The sequence below is a fragment of the Lepidochelys kempii genome, chromosome 1, assembly GCF_965140285.1.
Source record: "Lepidochelys kempii isolate rLepKem1 chromosome 1, rLepKem1.hap1, whole genome shotgun sequence".
NCBI lineage: Eukaryota > Metazoa > Chordata > Testudines > Cheloniidae > Lepidochelys > Lepidochelys kempii.
In genome coordinates this window covers 103,310,353-103,332,258 of record NC_136380.1, presented here as the reverse complement: position 1 = coordinate 103,332,258, position 21,906 = coordinate 103,310,353, and the positions used below count along the sequence as shown (strand labels likewise).

General features: G+C 44.6%; 1 protein-coding gene and 1 long non-coding RNA gene across 5 annotated transcripts in view; one reads left to right on the top strand and one right to left on the bottom strand.

Annotated features, from left to right (window-relative positions):
• The window catches only part of LOC140913240 (uncharacterized), an 18,678-nt gene extending 13,047 nt beyond the window's left edge, over nt 1–5,631 (top strand). For both annotated transcript variants that reach the window (XR_013636021.1, XR_013636022.1), the window contains exons 3-4: nt 86–229; nt 4,271–5,631. This is a non-coding gene — a long non-coding RNA (uncharacterized LOC140913240). The remainder of the gene's footprint in view (nt 1–85; nt 230–4,270) is intronic.
• The window catches only part of BIVM (basic, immunoglobulin-like variable motif containing), a 25,009-nt gene extending 3,103 nt beyond the window's left edge, over nt 1–21,906 (bottom strand). Inside the window, exons 1-9 of one of the 3 annotated variants that reach the window (XM_078853510.1) lie at nt 21,782–21,906; nt 14,855–15,446; nt 12,918–13,044; nt 11,514–11,609; nt 11,309–11,413; nt 10,298–10,392; nt 8,399–8,531; nt 7,286–7,372; nt 6,381–6,477 (exon numbers count right to left, since the gene is read on the bottom strand). In XM_078853510.1, the coding sequence (XP_078709636.1) occupies nt 6,381–6,477; nt 7,286–7,372; nt 8,399–8,531; nt 10,298–10,392; nt 11,309–11,413; nt 11,514–11,609; nt 12,918–13,044; nt 14,855–15,335 (1,221 nt within the window). In that variant the 5' untranslated portion in view covers nt 15,336–15,446; nt 21,782–21,906. Of the gene's footprint in view, nt 1–6,380; nt 6,478–7,285; nt 7,373–8,398; nt 8,532–10,297; nt 10,393–11,308; nt 11,414–11,513; nt 11,610–12,917; nt 13,045–14,273; nt 14,312–14,854; nt 15,447–21,781 lie in introns of those variants that run through there. The other 2 variants (XM_078853514.1, XM_078853519.1) reach the window with 2 other exon arrangements.

Sequence of the window (21,906 nt, the reverse complement as noted above, 5' to 3'; positions counted from 1 at the left end):
AAATCTTTTCAATTTTTGCAGGTAAATATTGCGTGTGGATGTACATCTGCAGTTCAATAACATGTGTCTGACTTGTTCCGGACAGGTTAACTCATGTTGCTGGAACCATGGAGGAGATGTGCTTTCATATGGAGTTTCTCCAGGTTTGGATGGAGGATCTGACCGTTGGCTTGTGAGAGGAGATCTGATCTCAATGGGAGAGTTCGTGAAGCGCAGTCATGCATAACAGGTACAGGTACTAGGTCTGTCTGGGCCATGCTATCAGGATGATTTGGGCATTTTCATCCTGTATCTTGTGCAGGACTCAGGATTAGTGGGATTGGCAGGAATGTACACAGGAGCATCTTGTCCCATGTGCGTAGGAAGGCATACCCTAAAGATTGAGGTCCTAATCCTGCCCTCAAACAGAATAGCAGGCATTTGTGATTCTGAGATGTGGTGAATAGATCAATGGTGGGAAAACCCCATCTTTGGAATATCTGTTGTAAGACTGTGGGATTCATTTTCCATTTGTGCTCCTGTCAGAGCCTTCTGCTTAGAGTGTCGGCTGTGGTATTTTGGCATCCAGAAAGGTATGAGGCTGAGATGTCAATGTGGTGATGGATACACCAATTCCATAGTTTGATGGCCTCGATGCATAGGGAATGGGATCATGCTCCCCCTTGTCTGTTTATGTAGAACATGCATGCAATATTGTCTGTCATCACTCGTACTGTCTTGTTGCTTATGAGTGGAAGAAAATGGAGACAGGCACTCCATATCGCTCTGAGTTCCAGTAAGTTGATATGGAGATGTGTTGCCGTTGGTGACCATCTGCCCTGGATTGTGTGATGATCGGGGCATGCGCCCCCACCAAACTAGGAGGCATCTGCTGTGATCATAATTGAGGGTAGTGCTTGTTGAAAGGGGATCCCTGAACAACAATTCTCTGGTCTCGTCCACCACCAAAGGGATTCTAGCACTTTGGGAGGTGGTGTTACCAACTTGTTCAGACTGTGTTTGATGGGTTTGTATACTGAACCCAGGCAGCCTTGGCATCTGGCATGTTTCACCATGCATATGGTGGCAGCCATGTGTCCTAGTAGTTGTAGACGGATTCTTGCCATGATTCGTGGGCAGATGGAGATGGTGTCTATGAGATTCTTTATAGTCCTAAATCTGGTTCAAGGTAGAAATGCTCTGGCTTGAACCGAATCAAGGTGTGCTCCAATGAAGACCAGTTGTTTCGTGGGTATCAGTGTTGACTTTTGTGTGTTCAACTGCAACCCTAATTTTTGGAAGAGGGTGATGGTCAGTCAGGTAATTTTTTTTTGTCTCTGCCTGATTTGGGCCTTTCTAGAGGCAGTCATCTAGGTCTGGGAAGAATATGATCCCTTGCTTGCACAGCTGTGCTGCTACGACCACAAGCGTTTTGGAGAATACCCTTGGTCCAGGGGACAGTCTGAAGGGGAGTACCCTATACTAGAAATGGTCGTGTCCAACTGTGAATCGGAGGAATCGTCTGTGAGATGGATGTATGGTAATGTGGAAATATGTGTCTTGTAGGTCGAGGGCTGAAAACCAGTCCCTCTGTTCCAGCGCTGAGATTGTTGTGCCTAGTGTGACCATGTTGAATTTGTGGGAGCATAGGAATTTGAGTTGAGTTTCTGTATGTCTAGTATGCATCGCCATCCTCCATTTTTCTTCTGGGTCAAAAAATAGTGGGAATAGACGCCCTTCCCTCTGTATTGTGTAGGTACTGCTTCCACAGAACCGAGATGCAGAAGATGATCTATCTCCTGCCTTAAGAGGTGCTCATGAGAAGAGGGACGGGGAAGAGAGTAGGATGGGGGAGGGGGGACAAGAAATAAAGGGGATGGTATAGCCCGACCTTATGATTTCTAAGACCCAACAACCTTGTGTGATGCACTCCCTTGCATGGTAGAAGTGTCTCAATTGGTGGCTAAATGGGCGAAATGGCACTGATGTGAGGGGGAGGTCGTTCAGACCCTCGACCAACCTTTCAAAACCATTGCTTGTTAGGTGGTGGTTGTGAAGCCGCTTGTTGAAGTTGTGAGAGTTGGTGCCTCAGAGATCTATTTCTTTGTCTGTTGGACTCATACGGTCTGGACTGCGGAGGGTTGAATTGTGACTCTCTGGCATGGTGGTAAGGCTGATAGCGCTTTCTCTTAGTAGGAGGTGTGTAGATGCCCAGTCGCATTTGAGTCTTTCATAGAATGGAGTACCTCATCAGTCTTAGATGAGAACAATTTATCTTTGTCAAAGGGGAGGTCTTCCACCTGAATCTGAAGCTCTTTTGGGATGCCGGATGACAAGAGCCAAGATGCTCTGCACATTACAATAGCTGTGGCGTGTGCTGCCGTACTGGCAACATCCAGGGAAGCTTCTAGGGCAGTCCTGGCTACTAGTTGTCCCTCGGTGAGCAACGTCTTGAATTGTGCTCTTTTATCTTCAGGAAGTTCAGTCATAAACTCAAATAACTTCCCATAATTGTCATAATCATATTTCGCCAGAAGGGCGCTATAGTTAGTGACCCAGGATTGTAAAGTGGATGAGGTGTAGACCTTCCATCCTTAGAGGTCTAGTCTCTTGTGGTCTTTGTCCTCAAGTTTGGATCTGGACTGGGGTTGTTTGGAGTGATGGTTTGCCACCTCAACTACTAACAAGTTTGGTGGTGCGTGGGAAAAGAGAAAGTCCATTTCCTTGTCTGGCATGTAGTATTTTCTATCAGCCTATTTGCATGTGGGAGGGATGGTGGCTGGTGTATGCCATACCATTTCAGCGGGTTCCAGAATTACATCATCTATTGGAAGTGCAATGTTTGAGGAAGGTTGCAAGATTTTGAGCAGCTTATGTTGGTTTTCCTGGACCTCCTCTAATGGGATGTCCTGGCTTAGTGCAATTCTCTTAAAGAGGTCTTGAAATTGTTTGAAGTCATCTGCCATTGTAGGTGGAGGTGGCATGATGGCCTCATTGGGGGAAGAAGAGTTGTGCGTTGGTGACACATCCTCTGGGCCTGTTTCTTCCTCTGGCTCCTCTGTAGTCTCCTCTGGAGGTACAGATGTTGTAGTCACTGGAGATAATGTAGGAGACCGAAGTTCACCTCTGGGTGGCGATGAGGTTCTGGCATGGTGGGCTCTGTATGCTGCCCAGGGATCCCATGGCGGCCACTTCATGGGAAAAGCATGTCCGTACAATGGCTATGGTGGTTGACTATGGTGGCTTTTAGATCTCAGTGTACCCCAAGGAGGTCTGTGGTGAGTAAGTGAGGAGTGTTGTGGGGAGAACACTCCTCCGTCCTGGTCCTCATCATCGCTGTCACTGGGTACCGACGGTGCCGTGGGCTGTGTAATGACACTCTTTGTGGACAATCCATAGGTGTCAAGGACTGCTGATTGGGACATGAATGATACGGAAATATCCTGCTGAGTGAGGAATTGCTGCAGTGCTGGTGGATGCGGTGCTGAGGGTTTAGTTGCGGCTGAAAGGCGTGCAGCCATCTTGTGGCTAAATTTTGTAAGTGCCAGTGGACCCATCGCAGCACTATCAGTCGGTGCCGGCAGAGGTGGCAGTGACAAGCATGGCAGTGGCACTCATTTTGTGGTCGGCACTGGAGGTGGCAGCATGGTCGCTGCTGTGTCTGCTGCGTGTGCCGGCGTGGTTGGTGCTTATATCTTGACTTCCTGCCCTTTGCTCTGGGCTCAATGACACGGTCCGTACTGGAGATGCTGGGGGAGTGGTAAGTGCTGACTCTTGGGGTTGTCGGCACTGAGGGTAACGACCTGACAGGGGACTATTTCTTTTTTATGCAAATCCCTCTGAGGAGAGGTCAGTGCTCACTTCCTCTTTTCATGAGAGGACAGAGCCGTGCTCTCTGTCAGTTCTGACCTTGTCAGCAAGGACTTAGGGGGAAGTTTTGGTTGGTCATTTTCTGTACCTGGCTGGAGTGACTTCTCCATGAGAATCATTTTGAGGCAGAGGCCCTGGTCATGCCAGGCTCTCGCCTTCAGGTTGTTACAGTGAATTCACTTTTGGGGTATAGGTGATTCACCCAGACATCTCACACACAGAGAGTGTTCATCAGATTGCGGCATTGCTTCTCACCAGGAGCCACATCTTTTAAAGCCAGGTGAGCTCGGCATGTTTCGAGGAGTGCTCCAAAAGGAGCAGGGAATGGGAGAAAAAACTTGTTTTGAAAAAACAATTAATTGCTAATTAAGCTAACTAGGAACTATAATAAACTTATCTAAGGTTTCTTTACTATCTGCAGGGGAAGAAGCTGTCGCACTGTCCCGAGCTCATCTTCAGCAGAGGATGGTTGAGAAGGAACTGAGGGGTCATACCATATGCACACAAAACGAGACTCCAAGGTGCATCCCGACTGAGTACTGCTACTGAAAATATCCGATCAATGGTGCCAGGATGCAACAACACCTGAAGTGGAGTGCTCACAGGGAAGCACTCAAAGAAGAACTACCTCCTCAACCCATTCCACCATGCTTCAACCCTCTCTGCCTTCAAGTCCAGGCTTAAAATTCAATTCTTCTCAGAGGCCTAATCCTCCATAAGAAAAATTACACAAATAAAAGCCATGGAACAAATCGAGACACATGCACTGTTTTTTGTCAGATACTACTTCCCCATCCACTGTACTTTATCTCCTGATTACACCATGCTATACTAAGTAAACAAGGAGGTCACACAATCAAGTTAATGTCAGGTAAATTTAAAAATCAATTTAAAAATTCACTATTTCGCTAAGACAAAATCCAGCTGCACTAACAGGGTATGACATTCTATACCTTGGAGGAGCGCCCTGGAACCCCCCTATTCCTTATTTTTATATAATCATGATCTTACATCTAAAGCATGCCTTGTAAGGGGAAAGGTTATGATCTGCTGAAAGTCATTTCTCTATCCATATATGTACATCTTTAATGCATATGAAGTTATGAAAATTGTGTTGAATGGTTGTCACTAAAACATGCTGTAAATTGGGGAATCAGCCAAATATTAGCTCCCCAGAGGCAACAGCAAGGAAAGTAGCCAACACCCAGGTGGGGTGTTAAACAACTCATCAACAACCATTGTGCAGCAATTCAATGGTTCACCTGCATGAGGCCACACCAGGGGAGTTGCTCAGTCTTGCCTGGAGACTCAGCAATGCCCCCAGACATGCCTGGACTTGTGCTCCCCAAGCACATAGGATTGAGGTTATAAAACAGAACACAGTGGCCACATGCTGGGTTTTTCTCCTTCACTCACCTACACTGCAAGCAAGACTCCAACTGAGGGGACTGACCCAGATTTCAAGGGTGAAATCTGTGAATTATGAACTGCACTATCCAGTGGGGTGAGAAAAACTGCTTAATCTAGATGTTGCCCCATCTAATAGGGTTGAGAGTTTAGACTGCATGCTTATATATTTTATTTTATTTTTGGTAACTAACTGACTTTTTGCCTATCACTTATAGTTACTTAATCTATCTTTTGTAGTCAATACATTTGTTTTACTGTTTATCTTTACCAGTGAGTATGTATGAAGTGTGTGGCAAATCTGCTCAGGTTTTGCAAAGGCTGGTGTATATCGACGTGGTGAACCAATTAATAAATATGCATTGTTTGTCTTGAGTATTGCAAGAGAGTATATTCCTGAGGTACAGTGCTGGGTGGGGGTTGGCACTGGTGCCTTTCTCTGTGAGATTTATGAGTGGCCAGGAGCATTCATGCAATCTAGCTGAGTGTGTGGGGTTCCACGTGCTGGCGTGCCGAGTGATCACAGCGCTTGGAGGGGCTTGCTGCTTGTCACTAGCAAAGCAGTGTGAGAGACAGCCCCGGCTGGAGAGAGTTAAGGAGGCACAGCCGTCCCACAGTACCAGGCTGCACACCAGGGATCTCGTCACACAGGGACTGGGTAATTGTATGCCCCCAAAAATTACACAGTAAAATGAGATAGGATATCAAAGATGAAGGGCCAATAACCTGGACTGGCATATCCTACATCCTGCAAGGCAGACCTAAACTCTTGTGCTCTGCAGTGTCTCTTTTAGCATCTATGTTTGGTTTTCTGAATTTCCGCAGCATTCCCTCTCAGCAGAAGTTATAATTAATAGATTCAGAGATTCCAAGGTCAGAGGGGATCACCGTGATCATGTAGGCTGACCTCCTGTATAACACAAGCCATAAAACTTCCCCAATAATTTTCATTCCACCAGACATGGCAGCCATAAGATTTGAACTCTGGACTTCTAACTCTATAGTAGGAGACTTCACCAAAAGTTAAATTACAGCTTCTTTAGTACAGCAAAGTATGAATAAGCTCATTGGAAAAAAAGTCTCATGCAAAAGTTCTTTCCCCAATCTTAATAAGTCAATATTACCTTCTTTGTTTTTCTATACTGCAGACCCCTCTCCAGGTGCCGAATATCCAAGTATTCTGGATTTTGAGTGTTCAGGTCTGTAACAATATCTATCCACCTACAAAATAAAATGGACTAACATGTAGAAGTGATCACAAAAACCATTTACCACTAGAATTTATGGTCTCAGAATAGCTGGACAGAACACCAAGGGGGAGGGCGGGGATGCACAAATTTTTACTTCTTTACTGTCAGATTTTTCCCAACCAGCTCTGTTCCCATGGGTCAACATACCATCCCACAAACAGGCAAGAGAAAAAAAGTCAGAGAAACCTTTTTGCTCACAGTCCCCATGATTTGGTTTGTTTGGTTTTTTTTTGTTTTTTGGGGTGGGGGGTGTGGATTTTTTCAGAAATTCTGATGTTTAGGAGAAATGCTGTTTCCTTCCTCCAGAAACTGGTACCCAAGTTTTATAGATCCAGCACCAAGTCAGATCGAGGAAGTTGTTGCAGTGAATCAGTTCCAACTCAGACAAAAATAAAATCTCTTAAAAAAGAGCTCTGAGTTGCACCTTTTCTGAGTCTTCAATATTTTCAGATTTGTGTTTGTCTATTTCGGTGGCAAACATCTGGGACTGGAACCTTGTCTTCTGTACATTATACTCTGTGCTCACAAAAAAACGTTGTAGATTTAATCACAGAATTAGTAACCCAGGTCAAGTATAATATGAAAAATCAAAACTCTCACTAAAACCCTGACTTTTCTGAAAATACTGAATACTCCATGAATCATGAAAGCTACAAATGGTTAATGTACTGCCCATGCCTGACTGGAGAGGGAGTTCTTAGAAGAAACTGAATGTTTTAAGTACCTATATTCTAGAAATTTTTTTTAAAAAGGAGAGAGCGAGAAGTATATAAACTTACTTTTTACAGTGAATGGTAGGGTGTTTTCTACTTGATTCTCCAATTAAGATCCAATACTCCACTTCTTGTTGCAAGAGGTGACCTCTGCTGAACAAAAATACAATTCTAGTAAGACTCAGCGTGCATTCTGCAATGAAAGACAGCAGCATATTAACTTGCTATTGGTTTTTAGAATTTTTTATTGAAATATTTTACAACTGTTGGTATAGTTGAGACAAATTACAACTGGCTACTGAACTATTAAATAATGTATTACCTATTATAAATTAGCAAAATAGATTACCCAAGAAACAGGACTTTGATTTCTGGTCCAAACTCCTGCTTCACACAGGAAACTGAGGTTGAAAGTGACTGTTCGTTTCTTGGAGATAAGGAACATCTTGCATTGTGACACACTGCCCCCTCCCCACTAATAAAAACTGATGTTGACTGACTCATCAGGGAATTCTGTTCAAATCTCTCACTGGAAGAATGGTGACCAGAATATAAGGCCCAGATGTGATATCTATGCAACAATGAAGACTGAAGGCTCAGAAAGCATGTTTAAATTAGAAGAAACTTTTTTCCTCACCATCCTTGTTCTCTGAGAGTGCCTCCAAAGATCTTACTTTGTCCTGCTCTTAAGACATACCCCTAGTGTTACTATCCCATGGCTGTTCAGCAGCCTATGTGAAACAATCGGTGGCTTCAATGAATTCTATTAAAGTACTACTCCCATTTTATAGATGGAGAACTGAGGCACAGGGTAGATTAAGTTATTTATCTTAAAATAAAACAAACCACCACACAGGAAGTCTGTGGTTAAGCTAGGAACCTAACGATAGTCTCCTGAGTTCAAGTCCAGCACCCTATCTTCCTTTCACAACTTAGAGATTTAATTATTAAAACCCACCTCACAGCTACAAGGCAAAAACAAGTGGCCAAGATTTGCTGCTGAGATGATCAACAGCAGACCTGGGAACTCTGTAAAATAATGAGACATTTCATTTCCACTTAGGGGGCTAGCATTCTGTTCGTACAGCACTCAATTCATGTGTAAATGCAGTGATAATTTGCAGTCACCATTTTGGTGGAAGATTCACAGAGGAGCAAGCATAACTACAAGATTCTTACCTGTATGCTTTACTAGCTTTTACAGGGGTAGCTTCAAATCCAATTGGACAAAAATAATGATTTTGGCAATGATAGATATAGGCCATCGATTCATCTTTCAGTCCTTGTGTTAACTTTACCAAGGCCCCTGCAGCTACAAAGAAAGGTCTGATCATTCTCCAAAGTGCTTTTAATCTTGCATTCAGAATCAAGCAGAAGAGATCAGTTATTTTTCTTACATTTTCTGGTGTTATATTTATTGTCACACTGCACAAGCAGCAGCATGATGCATTATGGGAAAGGTTTGCAATAAACAAATATATTTGATTTTAAATTTGTTTCTTTCAGGTCCCATTCTCTAAAAACATATTACCCTGAATCAGTTACAAAGAACTATTTCTCTAGAAACGACACGTAATTTAAATACTTGCATCATTTAGATCTGAATGAAAGTATTTGGGGAGGGGGGGTTTCCACCTTGCAAGAGAGTCCTAATTAAAGACTTAGGGATTATTTTTGTTTTGTCTTGAACTACATAAAAATATTGTAAAGCTGACAAAAGCAAGAATATTCACAACCATTCAGAGCAATCCCACTATCCTTAATTCCACTGATGCCAGTTAATACAGCATTTGTAGTAAACAGCAAGAATATATTAGAGAGACCTGTAATTCTTAGATAATTGGTTCGCCAACATTTTCATATCGGCAACCACTTCTTGAATAATGGTCTTCTTGGAAAACGCATCTGAATCTTGACTCAACATATTCCTTAACCCAACTATAGTGCTTCCATACAGGAGAGAGACTAGGAGAGCACTGAAATAAGAAAAACTTGTTTCTCCGCTTAAAGAGCAGACACACAAAATGTTATTTCCTCTCCATGGGTATAGAATTTAGCAAATTGTCCCTCATAACTGCAGTAGGGATTGCTAGCAATCTCCCAGGTCCCTTTGCAGTACAGTGCATCCTATATCTTAGCTACTCCTTCACTTTGACAGTTTACTACCAAAAACGTTTTTTAAAGGTTCAGCTATATTTTTATATGCAGACTAATTTTCAGTTAGAGGCTTATACATTCAGAAAGGAAGATAAAATCTGAACAGCATTGTCCAGCTACTTTATTATTACTGGTAGGATAGCACCAACTGTAGAACTAATTAATGTTGGTGGGCATTCTGCCCAAACAGATGGGGGTTGGACTAGATGACCTCCTGAGGTCCCTTCCAACCCTGATATTCTATGATTCTATGACATCCTGCTTTCAGCTCAACATCTGAAGTTTGATATATGTCTTAGCATTTATGGGTTAGAAGACCATTATAGACTCATGTAGTAAAGTTATCACTTACCTAGTTCACACATGCTGCAAGTATTCCCAATCAAATGTGTTGATTAACCAATTATGATTATTTCAAGGAAAACTGTCTCATTTGATGCATGACAAGACTAAGAAACATTGTATAAGATGTGTGGCATTTTTAAAAAGTGTACTGGTCAGTTAGTATTTTTACATTGTAAGTTTTCTGAATCTATTTTGTATAAAGAATTCCCAAGTGTTAAAACATACCAGTTGGTGAGATATGCTGTTAAGATAAATGCACATCTTGAGAGAGTAGCCAGATACAGATTGGGAAGCCAAAGGCCTCTAGCACCTTAGAAGTGCAGCTATTTCACAATAATCACATATAAGGTATATTATTTTACTTAAAAGAAGGAAAAATTGAGTACAGAGAGAGGAGAAGGGAAAAAAAGGAAGGTCAGAAAAGCTATGCAGCTCAGAGCCATTTGTTGTTCTGACTGTAATTGCATAAGTTGGGATTATTTAGTTACACAAATTGTTCTCTTGATCCTAAAACATTTTACAACTACAGTTTTCCAATTTACATACTAAATTGGAGTCTAAGATTTACCTACTTACCAGTTTCTCCAGCTGTCTTGTTCTTCCCATGAGGTTTATATAGAACATATGAACATCCTTTTACATGGAAATGATCATTAATTTGTCTAAACCATCTGAAAACAATAAGACTTGTTTTAAAGATTTTGGTATTTTAACAAACACTGAAGCAAAATAATTCTTAATATTTACACTTTTTTTTGCAATCTTCTCCTCCTTTAGGGATTTAGAATATAAACTCACTGGGGTAAGGACATTCTTCTAATGCATTTATACAGTACTTTGCACAACGGTGGCCTGGTCTGAGATGCTATAGTATAGGATAGATGCTATAGTAGTACAAGTAATAAATAATTCATTCCAAGGAGCTGGAAGGGCCAGAAGTCTGGTAATGGATACACAGCTTTTTACCTTTATCTTACTAGTTCAAATCCCACACAGATCTATAACGAACAAAGTTCTTATTCTCAAGTACAGCTAATAGAGGTCTCACACCAAACCCTAAATAGGTCTGCACATAAAACTATCATGGCATCTGACATATTTGGTGATCTCTTAAAAGAGGCAAAGGACTGAATGGATAAGGAGAACTGACATGGAGACTTCTAAAAAGAAAGGTGAACTATGGATTTAAAAAAAAAAAAAAAGAGGGGGGAGAGCTTCCCCCCATTGTTAGCATTTGGGTACCCTGTGTCACCCTTCCAGTGCAGGCTCCCAGCAGAGGCAGTGGTAATGCAATGAAAACATAACTTCAGTCTTTAGTGACTAGAGCCATCAGTTTAGAAGCATACAAAAATACTAGGACAGCAAAAACATCTCAGGAATAAGCTATTAAAAACAAACTCTGGTCTCTCTTATCAGAACCCTTAACGTTTGCTTCATTGTTCATGTTGTTTTCAGAAAGCTCAAATAAAACACAGTGAGTTAGTCAGAGTATATTATTGCTGTTTTAAGAGCGACAACCTAATTTTTAGCATTAGAAAATTATTCTATACATTAGCATTTCCGTTGCTTCAAGAAAACAAATTGTACCTCATTAAAGTTGTATTTCCTGTAAAGGGACCAAATCTAATTTCCTCAAATGGGGGTTGAAAGCCCAAAATATGCAAGGCTTCTTCTTGAGTAATAGGTGGTAGGCTGAAAATGAAATTGATAATCATAATTAACTATAATTAATAGAGTATTTAGATAGCCATTTTAGGTTCCTTGACATTGAAATGGAATAGAAATGACATACTTTCCAGTTCCCAGTGTGCTATATAAGTAATTCCAGCAAGATACTAGAGAGGAAATTCCACAGGAAGTCTTGTATTGGGGTCGGCTAATACAGTACCTGAGGAGAAAGAGAAAATTTTCTTTATTTAGATATATGCAGCTTGCTGCACTTTCATTTATGACAATTTACCCAAAAGTCAAACAGTGTTTTAAAAAAACAAAGTATTTTGTCTCACTTTGCCTTTAAAATAAGTCATTGGTAAGACTCAACCTCCATATACTAATTTAAAAATTCTGGAGTAAGTATGCCAATTTATCTTTCATGGGATTTCACCCAGGAAAAGTAAATAAAATGGAAATCTGGCATATTTCACAAGCACAAATCTCACACATTCATTTTCTGAACATTTCTAACACTAGGTGGTGATGTGGATCCCACTCCATCAAGATCTGCACTGAGACCACCAACTTAATTCACAAGGACCTACTAACCATAGAAATAATTTTGAGGCAGAACTGAAATAGGTCAAATCTACATTTGATCTTGTGGAAAAGATTACATGTATCCCAATAACAATACCTTAGCCAGCCAGCCTTTCAAGTCAATAGCTTTCAAATACTGCAATCCCTTACTATGTTGCAACTCTTTGGAACTTTACCAATGGAGGTGACTTTAGGTCACAGAGTCCCTATCCTCACCTTTATTTCCCATGCCATAGAAACCTTCTGAAGGGTTAAAATTAGTTTAGTGGTTTCAGCCCAGTTCTTAGTGAACATTCTGTAGTACATTCACAGTTCTATATGACAGAGGTTTTGCTCAAGTAGCCACAACCACAAAAGAAGGGCAGAAAGTCAGAATAAGCTACACTTGTATTGAGTAAATTTATACATTGCCTGCTCATGCTAATGGGGTCTCACTTTTTATTAGTACCAAATTCACCCACAACTTTTTTGTTCTTTATTGAAAGTAGAAATTTCCTAATATGTAGGAAATGTAAATGATGGCACACAGTATCTTAACAATAAGGATGAGCAGGAATGATGTCCCTAGCCTCTGTTTGCCAGAAGCTGGGAATGAGTGACAGAGAATGGATCACTTGATGATTACCTGCTCTGTTCATTCCCTCTGGGACACCTGGCATTGGCCACTGTCGGAAGACAGGATACTGGGCGAGATGGACCTTTGGTCTGACCCAGTATGGCCGTTCTTATTTTCTTATGTTATGTTCACCACAAGACCCAGACCCCTTGTAGTAAGTATCAGGTGTAGTTCATTAACTATGTTTAACAGATCCCATATACCCTTCTATCCAATGATTAAAGAAAAACTATTACACATTAACATTTAAAATAACACAGCCACAACAACATTTACAAACAAGCTCTGCGTACTATGGTAATCTTAATTATGACTTTTAAATACTACCATCTCCTGAGGTCGAGCACTTTCCGCTGCTTTATTTCTTCAACGGTGGAATGTTGAGAACACTCCCTGTATTGTTTGCTTTTTTTGTCCAAAGATTTTTTCTTTGTTACTTGTTTCTTCATGTTGCCTGCAAGATAAATTTTAGAAGCAGTTAATGAATGCTTAATATACAAGCTAAATATTTCCACTATACCAGAAGGCATTCAATGTACTTCTAACAAAAAGACAATATGCTGCATGGATAGAGATGTACTGTGATTATTTCCATTGAAAGGAAAAGTTAGCTTTTGAACTGGGACTGCCAACAGCTTTGGGAAGAACCAGTAAACAGGTATATACCTTTTACACAACAGCTCATTTTACTGAAGAATATTTCTATTCTCTATAATCACCTACTCATGGCCTCCACACACATTGTGAGCCTCCCTCACCCCAGCCATCCTAGGAATTGGTGGCCTTCCATGACCTCTCCAGAGCCATCTTGATGCACTAGAGGGAGAGCAGACCACTGACAATAGCCTCACATTACATATCTAAGTCTTACATCTAATCTTTTTACTGCTAATCTGCATAAACAGCGTCTTCTGTATCCAGCACTAACAACCACACTTTGACTGGAGCGCCCAGGGACATGCAGAGGGAAAATATATCCCCAGGAACTTTCCCTTATTGCAAGTCACTGTACGGGAAGAAGAATAAAAACAGCTGAGAGCAAATAATTTCAATCTTGTTTTGCGACTTTTTCTGAACCTCAGTGAAATAGTAAGCTAAATTAGAACTTGACTGGTCAGCCAACTCATAAGAAAAATCTAAAGCAATGGCTCTAAGCATGCACAGTGATTATAGACTAGATATAAAAATCAGTTGTGTACATATGTATGGTCAATAAACCATTAAAATCTTTCACTAAGCAGAAACAAGAGGAACATAAAACAGTGGAAAACACAATTTCTTTAACATCATATACATACACAATTCAAAATACTTGAACAGTGTTTGGGAAATTTTGACTTCTTCCATGCATAATAAATTTAATTTTATAAAGATAACATTTGCTTTTGTCAGTATTGTCACAGGAGCCTTTGGGCGGTTTTTCAAGGTAGCTGGATCAAAGCTGAAAGTCACAAGGCCAGAAATTTCTTCCCTTTTAAAAACAGACTTCAGTCAGCTCTAAATAGTTTTTTTTTTTCATTCAGTGACAAAAATGTAATACCAAGAGAATACAATAATAAAGTATTCATTTGCCCCACCGTTAGGTGGAAAAGAGGTTGGATTATATGAGCACATAAGATTTACAACAGTGGTTCTCAAAGCCAGTCCGAGAAAGCCCCTGGCGGGCCGGGCCGGTTTGTTTACCTGTCACGTCTGCAGGTTTAGCCGATCACAGCTCCCACTGGCCGTGGTTCGCTGCTCCAGGCCAATGGGGGCTGCGGGAAGTGGCGCGGGCCAAGGGATGTGCTGGCTGCCCTTCCCGCAGCCCCCACTGGCCTGGAGCGGTGAACCTCGGCCAATAGGAGCTGCGATCGGCCGAATCTGCGGACACGACAAGTAAACAAACCGGCCCGGCCCGCCAGGGGCTTTCCCTGAACAAGCGGCGGACCAGCTTTGAGAACCACTGATTTACAACACCTTGTATTATTTCTACACAGCTTGAAAATGTATGCTATATCAGACAAATTACTGGGTTCTACAGGAAAGCAAAGGTAAAGTTGGGAACACTGCAGCCACTTCTCCCCTGGCCTGACCCACTCCTATCCAAGCCCCCAAGACCAGCATCTGTGGGGCCAGCACAAAAACCATTTCTACAACACACAGATGGAGTGTGTGTTCATCTACATAGTTCCAATGCACAATGTAAGTGGAGGAGGGTCTTGCATCGGCCCTCCACATCACTCATGCAGCATTTTTCTGAACGGTGCAGTGCTGTACTGTCTTACCTGCTCTGTTTTTCAGATTTGGGGTCACTCCATTGAACTCGGATTTGTCAATTTCCCATGCCAGTGGAAGCTTTCCAAGACTACTAGATAAATGTTCCAAGTTAGTGTCTTCATGGTAGATTATCTCCGAAGCTCCACTTTGAATGTCAATGAAGTTAGGTGTATTATTTCCAACATTTAAGGCAGCACTATCTGGTAGGCAGGCACTAACTGTAGCACTTGGACTTTTATGAACAGACGTTACCTGATTTAAAAAAGCATAGTCTGAGCAGATGGTATAAATTTTTTCTCGGGTGTGAGTCACAGGACACCCCCACGGATAATGCCCATCTCCAGTAGGACCCAGTGACGTAGCAGATGCATCTGAAGTGCAATATGGCTTTACATCATCATGAAGAGTAGCTTCTGGAGATTTTTTTTCAGGTCTGTTTTCTTTATGTCCAGAACCATTCTCCCTTTCACCTTCTGCAACGTTAGGCATTGAATGATACTAAAAAGTTCTGTCTAGTTAAGAAGTGTTCAGCAATTTTTTTTTAAATAAAAATTCAGCCTACATCATTGCCTGCAGATTTGCAAGCTACTGATGAGGTATCTGCAAGAAGGGAAAAGCAACAGTTACCACAGCACGCCTCAGCTGATAAACAAGCTATATACAAACTTTAAACAAAGGCTTTTACTTTAATAATTGCAAACAATGAGAGTTGCAATACATTTCATGGTATTTCAGAATACAGAATGCTCTGCACTGCTGTCCAAACATTTGCTTTCTACAAGTACTGCTAGGATGCTGCTACATATAGAGCTTTCATTATTTGTGAAGTGCCAAGAGCATACTCTGTGCTGACGGTATACGGACGTCAACCCTCAGTAAGTTATTTTTTAAAACAATTTAGGATAAAATGTAAATAGCTTTTCCACAGAGAAAATGAGCATATGCATGAACACTGCAGTTTATTTTTTTCTACCACAAACATTTGTAACAGTAATTCAGATCTCAACACACTTTCCAGTCATTACTGAATTAAAGGGATATCAACTAAATGACACACACTTCTCGCTGAAAATCTTACCTAGTTTTGCTATCAGAGAAACTCAGATTTATTGTAACTAGAAGAACAAAAATATTTCCTTTTCAGTTTGTGTATTTACCATCACTTGTGTACAGCGAGTCATTGTCTTCCCTATATAGTCACTCAGTCTTCCCTTTCGTTTGTGTGGGTCTTTCACATAGCAACAGGGGAAGAAAATGTTTGGGGTTTGGTTTTGTGTGCATGTGCATGTTTGTTTTATACAGACAAGAAAATAAGGCAGGTGTACTATTAAAAGCTACTTTTAATTTAAGGTTTAAAATCAAGGTGATGGCATCCTTGAAAGCATCCATATCACTGCAACGTGGATAACAAATAACGCTGTCCTTGGGAGCCAAAAAAATCTTACCGCATGATAGGTGAAACTGCATTATATCGAACTTGCTTTGATTCACCAGAGCACGCAGCCCCGCCACCCCAGAGCATTGCTTTACTGTGTTATATCCGAATTCATATTATATCGGGTCGCATTATATTGGAGTAGAGGTGTATGAGGAAACACACACAGAAAAGTTAATATGCAGTGTTGTTGTTGTGTCAATCCCAGGATATTAGAGAGACAAGATGCATTTAGCACAGGGGTGGGCAAACGTTTTGGCCCGAGGGCCACGTCAGGGAATAGAAATTATATGGAGGGCCATGAATGCTCACAAAATTGGGGTTGGAGTGAGGGAGGGGGTGCGGGCTCTGGGATGGGGATGAGGAAGTTGGGGTGGAGGAGGGTGCTCTGGGCTGGGACAAAGTGGTTCAGAGGGTGGGAGGATCAGGGCTGGGGCAGGGGTGCGGAATGGGTGCAGGTTCCAGCTGGGGGTGTGGGCTCTAGGGTGGGGCTGGGGATGAGAGGTTTGGGGTGCAGGAGGGTGCTCCAGGCTAGGATAGAGGAGTTTGGAGATCGGGAGGGGGATCAGGACTGGGACAGAGGGGTGGGGCACGGGGGGAGGCTCAGGGGGTGCAGGCTCCGAGCGGCGCTTACCTCAAGTGGCTCCCGGAAGCAGTGGCATGTCCCTTCTCCAGCTCCTATGCGGAGGTGCAGCCAGGTGGCTCTACTCACTGCCCCATCCGCAGGCACCGCCCCTGCAGCTCCCATTGGAGCATGTAGGAGCCAGAGCGGGGCCATGCCACAGCTTCTGGGAGCCACATGGTGCGGCCACAACCCAGCGCCCTGGCCGGAGCGGGGCCAAGCCGCTGGTGCAGCTCGCGGGCTGGCTTAAAAAGGCTCATGGGCTATAGTTTGCCCACCTGATTTAGCATCTTCCACCTTGCATTTACCTATGACGATCCACGTACCTTTCCCAGACCTGAAGAAGAGCTCTGGGTGGTGCTTGCTCTCCCACAGAAGTTGGTCCAATAAAAAAAAAGATATTACCTGAGTCACCTTGTCTCACAGAAGAGGTAAGTGATTTGTCCAAGAACTACAAACAGAACCTGGGAATGCTGACTTCTAGTACCTATGCTTAGCCAATAAACCATAACCCTTCTCCAATACACTACTTTGTACTTACGCATGATAGGCAACGCTGAGCAAGGGTGTAGCTACGGGAGTTTCCATTTGCAGTACATATAGAGGCCCTGTCGACACTGGTAAAATGAACATGTGTATTTGATTCCATTTCAGGTCCCACTCCTGCAAAGGACTCTTTGGTCCCACTAATATCACCGTAAATTACACTGAGACAAGGCACAGCCAAGTTGTTACAGCCACACACCGGTACACATCATTTCCTAAGGTAGCTAGAGCTACAGTGGTTTGTACCTAGGGTGGTATCAGGAACCACTGAGCAGAGCGAACCCTCCTTCACTAGAAGGCTCAAATGCCCCTTTATCAGCCAGCGCCACGCACACGGGAACATTGCATCTGCGTTTGTATGCAACAGACAGCAACAGCATTAGAACCCTCCGTCGGGGCTAGGACGGGGCGGGTAGCTCATGACGCCGAGATAGCAGCAGATCTTCACATCGCGAATGCCCCACCCACACATGGGACTGAATCAGCAGCTCACGCCATAGTCAGCAGGTTCCAGACTTAATGTTCTGGTGGGAGGAGCCAGAGCAACCCCAGCAGAGGGCAGGATTTCACCGCTCACTGGCCAGCTGAGAGGAGCAAGTGGCTGCCGCAGCCCAAGCCAGCACAGCCCTGCCCAAGGGGCACTGGCCACCACAAGCTGTGACAGACCCACCCCACACCCCACACTTCACCTCAGGACGTGGCACATGGGGAGGCCCCCCGGTCTCTCACCTTCCCCCCGGGATGCGGGCGCTGAAGGCCCCGGTTCGTTACCTGCATGGTGGCTCCCGTGTCTCTCGCTCGGCAGTGGCTGGGATGTGATCACACCAGAAACAGAGTGGGGGAGGCCTCAAGCTCCGACTCACCTGTGCCCCCCTCCTACTCAGGACGGCTGCCTGGATGATACCAAACCTCACCAGAGGAAGGGGTTGGGAGAGGGGAACCCAGATGGCAGCGACCTCCCATAGCCCCTGGATTGTTCATGACAGCTGGCAGGTTGGGAAACGTGCAAGGACTGAAACAGAGCAATGTATCTCCCCGCCCTTCCCCTACCAATGGTATTGCCCACCGCTGCCACAGCACCTTGGGGCAGGAAGAGGGGGAAGTGAGGGAGGGACAGTTGTTCAGTCAATGAGAGTGCGGCAGAGGTGTGGGGGGCGGAGCTTGTGGGAAGGACTGATGGGTGCCGTGACATAGGGCAGCTGGTGCAGGCTGTGCAAGGGCTGAGCCCATGGTGGTGGGGTCCTCCCACCCTACACTCAAGAGCTGTTACAGTGTTGTGGCTCCGCCCAGGCCATGGGTGGCCAGATACGGGGGTGCCACCCCCGACCTGTGTGGGGTGCGACACACGTATGTCTTGGCTGCACCAGTCCGGTTGGGGGCCAGGACAAGCTCCGGGATGTTAGTGGGAGAGGGGGACCCTGGTTGGGGGGACTGGCGGGCTCCCGGGATAGAGGAGAACTGAGGGCAGATTAAAGGTGGCACTCGAGGGAGTGGGCAAGCCACAGTGCCCTGGCTGTCACCACGGAGCAGGCAGCCCCTTCACGGTGAGAGGGGCGAGGCTGGCAACCAGCATAGGTACACATGGACTCCAAGGGTCTCTCTGCAATTAGAAAATCCTGTATTGCAGAGTTATCAACACTCATGATTTTGTCCTGCATCTCATGGTAATTATTGTTTTCCTTAAAGCCCCAACTTCTGGAGTCAAGTGAATATGTGATGAGTTCAGCCTTCATTCTTAAAGGAAAAGTAAATTCTAGCCACAGGCATCAACTTTGTCATTTCCCCAAGGGTGCTCGACCCCTGCTCTGGCCCAGGCCCCGCCTCCACTCCACCCTTTCCCCAAGGCCCCACCCCACCCCGCCCCACCTCTTCCCGGCCCCACCCATCCCCTCCCCTGTTCTGTCTCTTCCCACCCTGTTCCGCCCCCCTCCCTCAAGGGTGCCCCCTCCCCACGCAGTGCCTCTTGCCCACTGCCGAACAGCTGATCATGGCAGGCAGGAGGCACTGGGAGGGGGAGGAGCTGATCAGCAGGGTCATCGGTGGGTGCTGAGCGCCCACAATTTTTTTCCCATGGGTGCTCCAGCCCCGGAGCACCCATAGAATCAGCACCTATTCTGGCCCTTGTGGTGGTGGTGAAAACTTCAAAATATGACCCCAGTGCACCTAACGCGTCAAAAAGCAGAAGGCAAATAAAAAGAACATAAAATCTATTATTTTTACATAATCTCATGGTTTTAAAGTCAAACTTGTGATTTTTGGTGACTCTTACTCATGATTTTTGAACATTTGGAGCTGGCACAGCTATTGCTGACAGTGGCTGTCTGCCATGGGGCTCCCCTTGGCAGCTGATGAGAACAGATTGGCTGCTAGGGTTGATATAACAAAGCTGTTTCCCTACAGTTACCCCAGCCCAGGCTACATGGTGCTCTGTACCTGTGGCACTTCTGACCTCATGCTGAAAACGTTTTCCCCCCCATCAGCTAACTTGTTTTCAAATTTAGCTGAAACAGTGACATCGAGAGACTCCTATTGTAATCCTGAGTGGGGCCTCTAGCCACTACCACAACATAAATATTAAATACAAATATATTTATTTATGGCGATTTATCACAATACATTAAAAAAGCTGCCCATCTGTGACTCTGGGTGTTTTTGATATTTAAAAAGGAAACACAGAAGGACCTTAAAGCTATGAGCTTCTAACATATAACATTTAGTACTATAAATTATAAAATTGTATAATTAAGCCTTATAACCCATAAATAGAGCAGTCCCTAGCCATAGAGGCACTTCAAACAGTGGCAAGGGGACTATGCTGCATAGAATGAGTCCTCAAACTAGAGGGTTTTTTGTGGCCCTTGGCGGTAGGTACACAAACTCACTGAGTTCTCAAGGGTCTGGTGGTCCAGTCAGGTTTGCAACTCGGAAAGGCCTGGGGGGTGGGGGGTAGGAAAAGGGCAGGCCCAACACCAAAGCCAGAATTTTATGTGACTGCTTCCAAGGGTAATGTACATCTTAGAATGGAGAGCATCTTCCCAGGTTTCACTCTTTGGAAGGCTTGTGGAACCATAGTTAGCCAGCACCCTTGATTGCAACTATGCAACAATTTTGCTTCCAAAGCTTTTTTTTTTGGGGGGGAGCCAAATTACTATCATTAGGATAGCAATAGTACTGGCCTGGCCAGACAGATCTAAAAATAGATTAAATGATTTAAGATTATTTTAGAAATTAGTTTGGCATTGACAAACTGTGCCAGATTGTGCTCTGTAGATCCATGAACAGAAAGCCCACATCTCCCACACAAGTGGGGTGAGAAGCTCAGTAACCTCTGAAGATTCTGTGGAGGTCTCTCCAAGCAATAAAAAGTAGGGGGAAATATTTTACTCAGTTGAGTCATAGAAAGTAAGGCCAGAGAGGACCACCAGATCATTTAGTCTGACCTCCTGAATATCACGTCACCAGCACCCGTACACTAAACCCAACAACTGAAATTAGATAAAAGTATTACAGCTCACAGGAGACTAGACTATTATGTGCCATAGGCACAGAATAGGAGAGTTTGAGGTGCATCCCTACCCGAGGCCCCTGCAATAGCCAATAACAGGGAAATGATTAAGTGAGGTATACCTAGGTCAGGGGTTCTCAAACTTCATGGCACCCTGACCCCCTTCTGACAATAAAAATTACTACACAACTGTCAGGAGCGGGGACCAAAGCCTGAGCCCACCCAAACCCTGCTGCCCTGCATGGGGGGAGCCAAAGCCCCACCACCTCAGGCGGGGAGGGGGAAACCAAAGCTGAAGCCCTGCCTGAGGCTCCCTACCCAGGGTTGAAGTCCTCAGGCTTGGGCTTTGGCGCCAGCAAATCTAAGCCAGTCCTGGCGACCCCATTAAAAAGGGGTCCTGACCCACAGTTTGAGAACCGCTGACCTAGATAATCCTGCCACGTGACCTGCACCCCCACACTGCAGAAGGCAAAAAGCCTCCAAGGTTTCTGCCACTCTGATCGGGGGGCGGGGGACGGAACTTCCTACCCTTAACCCCCCCCGAGCCCAGCCAGGGGGCACCCTCTGCCCCAGACACCCCTCACCGGCCCAGACACCACCCCCCCTCAGAGCCCAGCTGCAGGGTAGCCCCCAACCCAGCCAAGGGGTCACCCCCAGGCACCAGCGCCCACCCCTCCTCCCCAGAGCCCGGCCACGGGGCAGCCGCCAGCCCGGACACCAGCACCCCTCCCCCCTTTTACTCCCTCCACCCACCCCCCCCCCCCCAACTTCTTTGCTGTCCCGCCAGGGGCCACGGTGCGGCGCGAGCGCGCCCCGCCCTTCCTCACCCTTTGCCCGAGCTGGCCGGCCTCCCAGGCCCGCTCCTGTCCCCGGGAGAGTGAGGATCAAAGACCGTGCAGCCTCCAGCCCAGGCAGGCTGGGCGCTCCGCTCGCTGCGAGCTGGGCTCTGCAG